General features: G+C 44.6%; 1 protein-coding gene across 2 annotated transcripts in view; it reads right to left on the reverse strand.

Moving 5' to 3' along the window:
- Window positions 1–12,070, reverse strand: part of PTPRT (protein tyrosine phosphatase receptor type T) — a 453,762-nt gene extending 441,692 nt beyond the window's left edge. For both annotated transcript variants that reach the window (XM_040608979.1, XM_040608978.1), the window contains exon 1: window positions 11,835–12,070. In XM_040608979.1, coding sequence (XP_040464913.1) covers window positions 11,835–11,904 — 70 coding nt within the window. In that variant the 5' untranslated portion in view covers window positions 11,905–12,070. The remainder of the gene's footprint in view (window positions 1–11,834) is intronic.
- Between the last annotated feature and the right edge of the window lie 622 nt (window positions 12,071–12,692).

The following is a 12,692-nucleotide window of genomic DNA, read 5'->3' on the forward strand; positions in this document are numbered from 1 at the left end:
AGTTCCAAAAGCCCTTTTCAGCCCTTTGGCCTCAGCTCAGTCCCCCCAGGGTAACTGTAGTGCTCACCTGCCAAAACTTGGCTTCAACAACTCGCCCAGAATCATTTGGGAACTTTGATGCAGAAATAAGACATCACTTGTTTAACATTACTCCTCTCTCCCATATTATGTGCTGCTTTAGTGCCTACAAATCAAACATGGCACTTACAGTTGGGTGTTTGGTTGTTTGTTCTGTTTTGTTTCAGGGTTTTATAGTGAGGTTTGGTTTGTTTTTTTTCTTTTTAAATACTGCACTTCCTACTTGCCCCCAGTTAGATCAAGTCTGAATACAGATTTGGAGGGGGACATAAGGCAACCACACAGCCCTGGCCTCACCATAACACTGCTCCTGTTTAACAGATAATTAGATGAATCAAGAACACCGCTGAGAAGCATTAGTATTTATTAACATCACTTACACTCGTTATATACTGAATCACAGAACTGTTTAGGTTGGAAGAGAACTCTAAGGTCAGATATCCGTTACCCCAGCACTGCCAAGCCCATGTCCCCAAGTGTCACATCTACACCTCCAGGGATGGTGACTCCACCACCTCCCTGGGCAGCCTGTGCCAGTGCTTGGCCACCCTTGCTGTGAAGGATGTTTCCTGATATCCAAGCTAAGCTTTCCCAGCATCCTCTTGTTTTTCTCACTCTACCTCCTCCTCTTTTCCCCTCTTCAACAGCATTATAAGAAAGTTAAAAAATTAGAGAAAAAAAGCCGGCAGTGGATTATTCCATTTGTTTTTTCCTGCAGTGCAGTACTTCTTTCCCCTCTACAGATTAGCCAATTATTTTGTCCCATCTAAATGACTCCATCAAGAGGGTTTCCACCATTCCCTTTGGGACACAACTCTATAACCTCATGGATCTGCAATCAGATTTTCCTAATGCTCAAAGTAAATTATCCTCTTTTTTAACCTCATTGTATTATCCTTAGCACACATTAAGTATGTCTCCCTTCTTCCCCCCCCCCCCCCCCCCCCCCCCCTTCCTCCTGAGGTGGCTCCTCCTTTCACAGCTCCATTCTGTTACAGGTGCAGAAGCCAAATGTGTTTAGAGATTGTAAATCTTTGTTCAAAAGTGAAGAAACTGCTGTCACCTGTAGATATTCTCAATACTTTAATTTGTCACTCTCAGGACTAAGATGATGTTCAGGGCTGAGAGGAATATTCCAGACAAAAAAAACCAACCTAGACATATACTTTTTTAAAAACTACATACACAGCAGGTGGCATATTCTGCCTTCACTGTACTTGCTTCTTTTCAATTTCATATTCAGCTGCATGCAAATATGCTGTCAATTGTCAGTCCTCTCAAAATCTCAACATTAATCACTCCAGTTTCTCCCATCCACTCAAAATAACTTTGTATACATTTACTCTGGAACTATATGGCAATACTTCCCAAGACTGGGGCTAAATTTCTGCCTGCGATTCTTAACTCTGACATTATCTCTCCAATTTGCCATTCTTTAAAGTTCACCTGCACCAAGACAAACTTACAAAGGAACAACTACTAAGTTTCTCCCAAGCTTCAATGAAAATTGTATCTGAAGTCAGATCCTGCAGAGTCATCTTTCTGCCACCCCCTATACTATGAGGAAGCACGTTATGGATAAATTGTTATGTACAGTATATAAACCAAGCACTCATTCTGTACTACCTTAGAAATTTTGACACGAATTACACTTGGCGAGCAGAATGCACCCCAGACCCATCTCCCGTATCGATAATGCTTCTGTTGCTTCCTGCATGTGCTGGTTTCCAACGTCTGCAAGTCGCCCTGAAGTCAGTAACCGCAGGGATTTACACCAAGGAAATTTCGCACCACTTTCCATGAACCTTTCTCATTTTTTTCACATTCTGTTAGCAATAAAAGCTCATCAGCAGAGAGCTTTTGGGGAAGGTGGAAGGAAATAACACTCTTCTGCTTTCTTGCCTTGAGAGCTCTTTATACCAACAAGGGCATAGGAACCACTGGAAGGACAAGAAAGCCCCTTTACAAAAAAAAGAACACACACACAAGAAAACAAACAACCACACAACTAAACCCACACAAAAAATAACCAGGAGTGATTTAATTTAGACAGCTGCCAAGTGACCTTCAAACACCACCAAGACTTTGTTCCAAAACATTACTTCTCAGCCATTTTGAGAAATAATTTTGTGTTATTGCTAGAAAAGCATCAAAGTGCAAAAGCAAAACAGATGTCCAACGCAGCTATACTCCGTATGCTAATTCTTTACGCTAAACACGCACAGAAGTGTTAACAAGCACATTATAGAACATTAAAAACTTTGGCACATGGAAAAGCTTTATAATAAGAGATGCAAAGTTGCAAGTTTACTTTAAAAGGGTTATTTTTGCTTGGTAGGTTCATTTAAGGACAATTATACTTTCTTATTTTTGCAGGCTCTGGCCTTGGCAGTCTCCAGGGTTATCCCTGTGCCAACAGAGACAGCGTGTTTATTTCCAAGCTTTCCACTTCTCTGATTATTGCTACCATGCACTGATATCTGTTAGCACATACACCATGGCTCCCATTTTTTAATCATAAAAATCTATTTTTACTGTTTGTCTAGGAGACCTTATTGCTAACAAAAATAATTTATTCAGGAAGCTGGAGCAGTGTTTTGACCATCATTTTCATAGTAGAAATCTCTTTAAGAAGTACACCTAAGTCTCCCCTACAAGACTTTATTGAAACCTATTATTTTGTACTAGATTATACAGTGATGGGGGGTTCCCCCCCCCCCCCCCCCCAGTTCATGCTGGAATTGTTTGAATCTCAAGAACTGCAGGGGAACTGCTTGCTTTAGAACAGCTGTTTTCCTACAAATCAATTTTTAGATTACATTTGTGGAAACTTTTCAACAGATCCTAGACTTAGTGAAAGCTGGTGGAGTGGGGTTTTTTTCATCCCCCGCGCCCGCAAGAAATTAAATAACAGATCCAATTCAACTCGGCAGCATCCAAACTGTCAGCAGCAGCATCCCTGGCAATAACTATATGCACGTGTTTGCATGCAGGAGTGACATAAAAGAACTGTCTGGATCGGTGGCCAGCAAGCCAGCCATCCCAGCCTCTTCGGCGTGCCTCAGAGATCCACTTGCCCTAGAGGCAATGAGTCAGTGCTGGCAAGGAACAGCCAGACCACAGGAGCAGGGAGCTGGAAGCCACAATCTGAAAGTCAAATTTATCAGGTTAAGTCATGTTGAGCCAGAGCCAGCAGTGCAACAAGAAGAGGTCCGCCTCAAACAGACATCGAAGGTCAATTTTTTTTTTTGAAGAAGCAAAGATGAGCAATTTGCTTTAGCTTGCTGACAGACAAAATGACTGCTTGACTTTTAATTCTGTTTGGCCGCTGCACACAACTGTGCATCACATCTGGGCTGCCTAACACAGGCTCTGAACCAGCCCCAGCGATGCTCTAAGGGACCCAGACATAGCTGCCATCCTGATGAGCCACTCCGGGATGGAGAGCGGGGTCTTTCAGAAGGCAAACGTATCGGAGTCTTTTCCTTTTGCATGCTTATTCTTTTTCATTACTGAAAAAAACAGTGTGGAACTCTAGTACAAACATGGGAACAGATCTCTGAAATACCCGTTGAGCTAGAACAACAGGTGGGAAAACTGCTTCTACCAAGTTTTAGGCTCTTAAAATATTAGTGACCAGCAAATTTAACATAGAAGTCTCTCATGCTTTTCTAAGCAAACCTAGAAAGGGCTGTTCGTAAAATTGAAATAGTCATACCCATCTGGTTTGTGAAGAGATATGTTCAACCACTCTGAGAAAACGTCACTGTAGAATTAAAGGAGGACAATAACAAGGTGCTGCAGCCCATGTTTTCGCTTAAGGACCAAAGTCTCCAGCAACGAGCTACCTAGCAACTCACAGGACAGTTAACTCACAGGACGGGAGATGGAGACGCTGGCAGTGCCAGCCATCCTCCCAGCCTGCAAGCAAGCATCAGGAGCAGCAGCCAGTTTCTGAGCTTTATTTTATGTCTGCTTCCTCACTGTTTCCAGCTTGTCGAGCTCCTCTTACCTTTCATGTTTCTTTTCATACTTGCTCCTTTCCTCTTCCTACTCCTATCATCTCATCATACTTGCCTTCCCATCCCCTTCTCCATAACTAACCCCCCCACCCAAACACACCAGCATCTTGTCAGCTGCCACCCTTGCTGCTTGGCTGTGACGCTGCTCCCGTTTCTTCTATTGTTTCTCTCTTGTACAACTGCAAGATGAAAATGTTCTTCAGGGTACGAGAATGAGTCATTTGTGCCTCTGAAGCGTTTAACACAGTTGACTCTTCAGATGTTTCAAAGTTACTATACAATAAAGCAATCGCATCAGGTTTAATAAATAAAGAGGAAAAAAGGGACTCTCTATTAAAGATGCTCACTAGGAGAGAGGACTTAATAGGCAATTGTCAGTTTGTAACAGTATCAAGTCCAAAACAAGAAGGGAGGTAACAAGCTCTTCTGCTCAGCCAGCTTACAAGCACACGCAAGCTAAAGCCTGGAGCAAGCAGGTCACCTGCTAGAACACAAGCGCAGGTACACACACCTCTTGCAAACGTGTAGGCTTGCACAGAAGACACTAGATACAGCTTTGAATGTTTATATTGGGGCCTTTCAGTTCTTCGGAAGACAGAGAACAAGGCAGTAAAAATCCTTGACGCCAACCCAATGCAGTCAAATACGGAATTATGTATACACAGCCTCTTGGGCTTAGTTTTGTGGGTTTGGGGTTTTGTTCAGGGATTTTTTGTTTGTTTTATATACCTCTTTCAGCCACACACCTCAAAATATCTAAACGTGAAATATTTCCATGAGAACTGATTGTGATGGAAATACGTTACACTTTACAGTGTCATCAACAACCGTTTCTATTAAAGCACTGAATTCACACCTAGAAATGGAGAATAAAATTTGGACTGCCAGCAGATAAATGGGTATGCACTGACAGAAAATACCTATTCTGGAGAAATGAACCATCAAGCGCAGCAGCTTCCCATCTTGCTGACAGAAGTGCTCTTCTGCTTATCCAGCAAATGCAGCTGCAATTTCCAGTAAGTGTATTTCTACAGGAAGACCGACCCATCTATATAGCAGTCAAAATGCTTTAATTCCCTTCTTCCTCAGCCGCTTCATCTTCATGCCCCACCAGGTGGTCACAACCACACATGCTTTCTGCCAAGCAATAGTTCTACGAATCTTCATTATCATCTTAAATAAAGAAAACCACATAGCACCAATACCATTCTCAACCCCATTCCTTTTCATTAAAAAAAAAAAAAAACTGAAAGCACACTGCATGCAATTGTTGTATTTGCCTGTTGAGGCCTTCCCACATACACTGTTACTGAGGGGCTGACACCTTTGAGTAGATACTAAGGGAATGAAGGTTGATGCACACACAGATTAAGGCTGTTCCAGTAACAGCAACAAATTCAGTAGTGCTGAGGTCAAAAGCACAACACCTCAAGAATATCACCCCCCGGTACAGCTCGAAGCCCTACTCCTGCTCCAGCAGATAATGATATTTCCCTCAATTCAAAGAGAGAAGGATTGATCCCCAACACAGAAATGGATAAACTCTGGATTAAGTTGTAATACTCTTGATATTGTTGTTCTTTACAACATTGCAGAGGGCAAGTAGTGAAACAGTCCCCCTTTGCTCAACGTACAGCTCAATTAGCAGCCAAGAGCTGCTTCCCAGTGATTTAACATAGTCACTACCCAGGAACAAAGCTGAGATTGATAAGGATGTAGGTGAAAAAAAAAAAAATAATAATGTGGTAATAGCCATTTCCTCTGTTACGTCAGATCAGAAGACATTTCAGCTAAAAAACTGAGATACGGGATACTTTGAGCATTTCCAGTACAAAGGAAACAGCAGAGCCGAGTAAAGAGGTTTGCATAACTGCAGGTTGCTCAGGCTGCAGCACTGATCTGTGCCCACACAACATCATCAGCTGTCAAACGCCACAGCCTTTCTGCAAGATGAACTCAAAAATATCAAGCAATGAAAGCCAGGTCCCATCCTTTCAAAATTCATAAGCACCTCAATCATTCTTGAACTACATGAGCTGCACCAATTCAAACCACAGCAAGACTCATCAGGTTAGCTCGAATCCCCAGGCCTGCAGTCCCAGAGATTTAGCTGGAGAAAAGAAGAAATCAAGCAGCTGGCCTGGGATTGATCTACAAGCAGTAGTTAAAAGAAAACAAGAAACCCAGAGGAGACCAAGCACTAAGTAGGTTCCCTGTTCCTGGTGTTTCGTGTCCCATTTACCAGGTCTTGGTTCACAGGTGGATATGCTTCCATTTCCCAGAATCACATCACCTTTAACTGTGGCATTAAACAACACTTACAAGTCAGTCATCTTTGGAGAAAGGTCCTTTTTTGTCCTTAACTGACTTATCACCATTTTCTTCCGGAACATGCAATGCCCTGCCACCCAGCTTGCAAAGCACCTGACATCGCTGAACTGTGGTATGATAGATGAGATGTATTTATCTGATATTAGAAAAAACAAGTGAGTCCAATTACGTGATGTATAGTCTGATTAAGACATATAGTAATTGTCACCTCTACCATGAAGATATATGATCTTTAGGAGCTTGCAGTAACAAACGCTAGAAGCAATTGCTCATTACCTAATTACAAGTGTACAGTAAGACAAGGCCAGGCTGTAAGAAGCCCTTACCGATGCCATCAACAATATTCACCTTTATTATGTGTCTGCTTTGGGGCGTGTAGGATTGCTTTTTTCCTCTGGGTTTGCCTGGAAAGAGCAGGGTGGTAGGAGGCAAGCAGCGTTGGAAAGAGGCAACATAGGGCCAGGAAGGCAACAGGTCATGAGATGGGCAAGGACTTCCCCAAAAAAGCGTGTATCATTGCATTTAGATGATACTGAGTAGTGCTAGCTAGCCCAAACTTGGAGAGCACCATCAGAGAAAAAATTAGAGAGCTAGGAAACAAGAGCGGTACCAGAAAAAGCGACTGTTGGCTTAAATGAGTAAAATAATACTGCTCCATAAGATGTTCAAGAAATACCATGAAGGCTGAGTATACCATATTCTTCTCAAGAATGAGAACACACAGCCAAGAAATGTCAACACACAAGCCGTTCTTTGTGGCAGTGGAGCCCTCTGGTACCAAGGCAGTGGGAGGCACAGGAGGTTTCTTGCATCACAGCAGGAAACCTGGACTACAGCTTGGGTCAGTTTGTAACAACAGGTGACCTCTATATGCTGCCACTGTTCAAAATACCTGCGAGGAAAGCCTCATCAATGAATGCACCTACAAGCACATTTTCAAAGCTTCATTGCATATTTTATCTATGCATTACAAGACACGGAGGAAACAGACTGAAGCAGTTTCCATAAAAAATTAAGAAATCTCTCTCTAAAGGACATATGCTTTATATAGCAATACACACACGCACCCCTGCTGCTCGTCACCCAAACATCAGAAGAGTTTTTATGAATGTTAACTAGGCTTCAGTATTTCTATGGCAAAACAGATAAGCATTACTGCTCTTATAACTTACATTAGTGAGCAAACCCATACATACCTCTATCAGACTTTGGTAGGTGGATTTCCAATGACATTGCCTTTTTTTTTTAATTAGGGCCACGTTAGTCGCAGATTTGCTCGTTACCAAAATATTTAAGCTCCAGTGCTAACACTGCACACCTCTCCATTCTACATTCAGCACTTTACATTCAAGCAAAGAACAATACCTGCCAATACACATTTGTTTACCTCATTTATAAAATTACAGTGAAAATTACCAGAAACATAAAACAACTATTGTGATAAATAACAAGCTTTAAAAACCCTATACACATACAGAGAAAGAATTGAACACACTGATCCTTCTACGCCGAATCTTACTCTAAAGAAGGATTGCCAGTGCAATGCTGAACAGATCAATTTATTTCCCTTTCTTCTCTCCACTTAACTGGGTTTTATATACAAAAGTAATTGTTCCTATAAGAAACAACCCTTGTCCATATCTTTCGAGGCTCAGAACCTCAGACCTACATCTTTACCAGTATTCAGGTTTCCATGGTAACAGATGACAGTGCCTTCTAAAAAAATATAATATTCTACAGTAAGTGTCCCAAATCATTCCCATAATATTAATGAAAACTAGAGCACGTGGGCTGCACATAAAGCATAACAGACTAAAACAGTACAATTAAATAAGAAAAGCAGAGCTGAGGGACTTTTGAAAAGGCTGGCTGGTAAAAAAGGGCTCTGCATTTGTAAAAGAGAAGGATTATCACTCAGATTCACAAATGCCTTTATACACAGAGTGACCTTTCGTCACCACAGGCAGTTTTACAGCATCACCTTTTTAATATTAATTGTTTATGTATTAGAAAACAAGCCAGCTAGGAATGAAAAATAAAGTTGAATTGTAGAGCTAACAGCTCCCCAGAGGGAGTGAAAAGTGATTATTGAGTTAAATGGCTGCATTGTTAACAATTGCCACACAGAGTAGCTTGCTCAAAGATCCGTTTTTCATTGCCAATTTACTGACAGCAAAATCTGTGAGTAAATTAACTCCTAGTAAATTAATTAATCTTCCCAAAAATATTCCTTGCATTTCCTTCCTTGCCCCCTCCCCTCATTTCATCTTCCCTGGACAAACCATGAGTAATAAACTATCGGTTGTCTTAACTTTTATGATGTAGCAGCAGTCTTTGAAAGCAGCCAGCTACACATAGAAACATTTGGGAGCTCTGCCATAGCAAAACAAGGAGCACTAGAGGGAAAAAAAATAAAGCAAACACTGACATCAGAAGAAAAACAAGTGTCAAGGCAATCTAGTGTTCAGGTGAGTGGTCCCAATGTAAACCCACTGTCCTACTTTCCCCCTAAATACTTTTTCACAGCTGCAAGTAACTTTAATCTCTTTATTCTCCACTCGGTTCTGCTAAAAATGCACACGAAAAAGACCATAGCAAAGTGCACAGCAACTGCAAGAACACTCCACATATTTGGTGGGATAAGAGTCAAACACACGCTTTAAAGGAAACAAAACTTCCCCATAAGCTAAGTTCCTTAATTTCTGAAATCCTCAAAGAACTGGCAATTCCTAGAATTACCTGGTGTTACTTCCATCTCTTCTATGGGAAAGTAGAGGAATTAAATTACTAGCTGACCCTAAAGATAACAAAAAAAAAGTTTAGAACCCCAAAAGCATATCTCCAATTATAAATAAATACGGAGACTGCAGGCAACTGAAAGTAATTGCCAAGGAGAAGAGTTATAAATAGAGCAATACAGAAATTACATAAGGAAAATAAGTGTTAACCAGCTCCTCCAATATGAAACTACGTATTCCAAGAAGAAGCCATCAGCATTCTGCTGTTGCTTTGTAGTATTCTTAATTTTATATGTTGTGGATTATGCGAAGAAACAGCAGCAGCTGTGCAAGTTGGCTGGGAATTGAATACCATTTTGTCTTGACATGTGTCTTTCCTACTCCTGATCCCAACTATCACATAAGAAAAGTAAATAAAATTAAAAAAAAACTCAGCCAACTTCTTGCACAGTAATTTTTGGGGATGTTTAACAAAAGCCTGCTGAATAAACACATTAGGCTTGGAAAAATAATCGAATCGGAAAAAGACAGAAGGTATTTGCATCCTAATAGTTATGGAGACAGCACCACCTGATGGAAGATGCGAAAACGCACCGATGGCGTCAACAGGAGGCTCCCCAACCCCCCGACATTTTTAGAGACAAAGTGCACCTGAAAAAAACTTTGCTTTTTTCCCATAAAAATGTCAGCTACATGGACATAGTCCAGCCCCCCACACTTCACGCCAGACATGCAGTCTAAGGGGAGAAAACTTCTCTTTTAACTTCCATAACAGAAGCAGCTCAGAAAACATCGTGTATTAAAGTCAACTCCTCTTGCTTTGAATGCGAAGAAGCATACTAAAATAGGAGGTGAAAGGTGACGCTAATTATTAGAAAGTGTCATGGTCACTATTCCCACTGAACTGATGATTAAAACAAAGCATTTCATGGCTTTATTAAAAAAAAAAAACCACACATCTGGCTAATCCCTAAATTTGCACGTATGTAGCTCAAGTTACATTGTTATTTCCTTCAAATACCAAGTGCTTTCTTCCCCCTTCAAAGTTTGCTATTTTCACAGAACACTCTTCTTTCTAAGCATCTGGCTAAAATGATTCATCAAAAGCCAAGATCTCAACTGATACATACGACAAGTGTCAAGAACACAAAAACACTGTTGGAAGAGAGAAGAAAAAGAAAACAAAACAAAAAAAATAGCTCCACATATTTCTAACTCAATGAAGAAGCTATTTAACTAGGTTAGATTTCCCAGCCTTTCTAATAAATCTGCAGATGTGTGCAGTTGCCTAGCAATGTAAACAAGATACCACGGTGGTGTCAAACCGTGCGGGACTGATGACAACATCTACTTGAGGGAGCTGACCGGGCTCTGCTGTGCCCGCCTGGCCCTTGGCACCCAAACTCCTTGCCAAGCACCCTGCCCCGGGCAGCTGAAGGTCCAGTCAGCACCCACACCGCCCCGCATCCCCCCACCCTGCGCTATGCCCACTGTCAAGGGGCGAGACAAAGTCTTTCAGGCTCTAGGTCTTACCTAGGAAGGACCTTCCACTGTTCGAGATGAACTAAACTCAGGCGTGTTGGAGGTACGAAACTAAGTCCCAAGCACTGGGATTTATCCCTACAGTAAGCAATGCTGCATAGGGATTTTTTGCTTGTTTTAAGTATACAGATAGGTGAAGAAATTATTTTACAAATCCACCGACTTAGAAAGCTACATGAAGTCAGGCAAGAAGAAAGTTACAAATGTTTCGTTTTTTAGTATAAAGAAAAACTGCTGTGAGACAATTAGTGTGGTATTATGAGATCCAAGAGAAAAACAGGACCACACATACCTTTAGTTTACCTATGAAATAGCGCAAGAGGAGAAAGCTTTCTCCCAGCTCTATAAGCACCTGTCATCTTCAAGTAATTCAAACTATGCCCGAAGGAACTTGGGGGGAATAGCTGGCTGCTATTACTGTACACATGCCAGGGAGCAAAGTATTCCTTAACATCTGAGCGACAGAGAGAGTGACAACTGGGAAGGAGCCAGTACGAGTAGCTGCCCCCCCCCCCCCCCCCCCCCCAGAAAGTTCCCGGAGCTGCGAGACCCGCGGGGCGAGCGGGCTGCCCCAGGCTCCTGGGCACAACCCAGCGCCCCTCGCCCGGCTGGGGGAGACAGGCGGCTCCCCAGCCAGCTCCTGCCCTGCGCCCGGAGAGGCTCGTACTACAGAAAGGGCTCAAATGTCGTGAATCTAAGAATAAAGGCGATGCTTTCATCTCCTACCGCACGCAACTTTCCGAGGAGCGAGCCTCCCCGGTCCGAAAGGCAGCGCGGGCAGAGGGCTGCGGGCCCACGGTAAAGCCTCCCCCAGCCCAGCGCGGGCACCGCGGCAGCACCGGGGCTCGGCCCCGCGCCCACCTCGCCGGAAAAAAACGACTTTTAATAAAACTGCTCTTCCCCCGCCGAGCAGCCGCCTTCCCGGGGACGCCTCCATCCCTGCCCGCTCCCGGGTTTCGCACGGGGAGCGAGGCCGAGGGGCTGGAAAAGGGGTGTTGGGGGGGGTCTGCCTGCCCCGGGGCTCGCCGCCCCGCTGCAGGGGCACGCCCGGGGGGCCGGGGAGGGAAGCGGCGGGCGCGGAGAGCCGCGCTGCGGGGAGCGGCGGGCTGCGGGCGGCACTCACCTGCGAAGACCTGTCCCTCCGCCTTGGGCAAGAGCTGCAGGAGAAAGACGATCGCGGCGACGCCGAGCATCCTTCCCCGGAGTTCACCTGCCCTCCCCGCTGCCGCGGTGCCGCTGCCTCCCTGCCGGTATCCCCTGCATTGGTGGCTCGGCGCGGCGGCGGCCCCGGCAGCCGGAGCCGCGGTGCTGCTCGGAGGAGCCGCCGAAGTGGCGGCGGGCGGCTCGGGGAGCGGGCGGGGGGCGGGCGGGAGGCTCCCCCCGAGCCCAGCGCCGGCCGCGCCCGCGCAGAGCCGGCCCCGCTGCCCCGCCGCGGCGGGGGGCAGCCCCCCGCGTCCCCCCTCCCACGGAGCGGGCGGCTTCCTCAGCGGGGTGGGGGCTGGGCTGGGGGCTGTGCGTTGGGGTTTGGGGTTGTTTTATTTTTTATTTTTTTTTATGTATTTGTAATCCCTCTGCCAGCCTAGCTGCGCACACACGCCGATCTGCTACCGGTAGCGGCTGGAGCGCAGCACCGCGGCAGCCGAGCCGCCTCTCCCGCCCCTGCCCGGCTCCAGCGGACGGAGGGCACACGCAGCGCGGTGCGCTAAGCTCCGGGCTGGGCGAGCTGTGAACCGCGGCTCGCCCAGGGTCCCTTGTTACAGCGGCTCTTACACACAGCGCGCAGGCATTTGCGGCTGAAAAATTTGTATTTTTTCACGATTATTCACTTTATTTTCGAGAGAGTTAACTGCTAAATGCCGAATCGCACTGCTGCGCTCGCGGGCTGCATACACAGGCAGAGACACAATCCTGAACAAAATTCTAAAAATTGCTTTCCACTGGCAACTTCTCTACCGAAAAAGCGTGCCTTTCAAGCGAATTG

The sequence above is a fragment of the Falco naumanni genome, chromosome 10 (assembly GCF_017639655.2).
Source record: "Falco naumanni isolate bFalNau1 chromosome 10, bFalNau1.pat, whole genome shotgun sequence".
NCBI lineage: Eukaryota > Metazoa > Chordata > Aves > Falconiformes > Falconidae > Falco > Falco naumanni.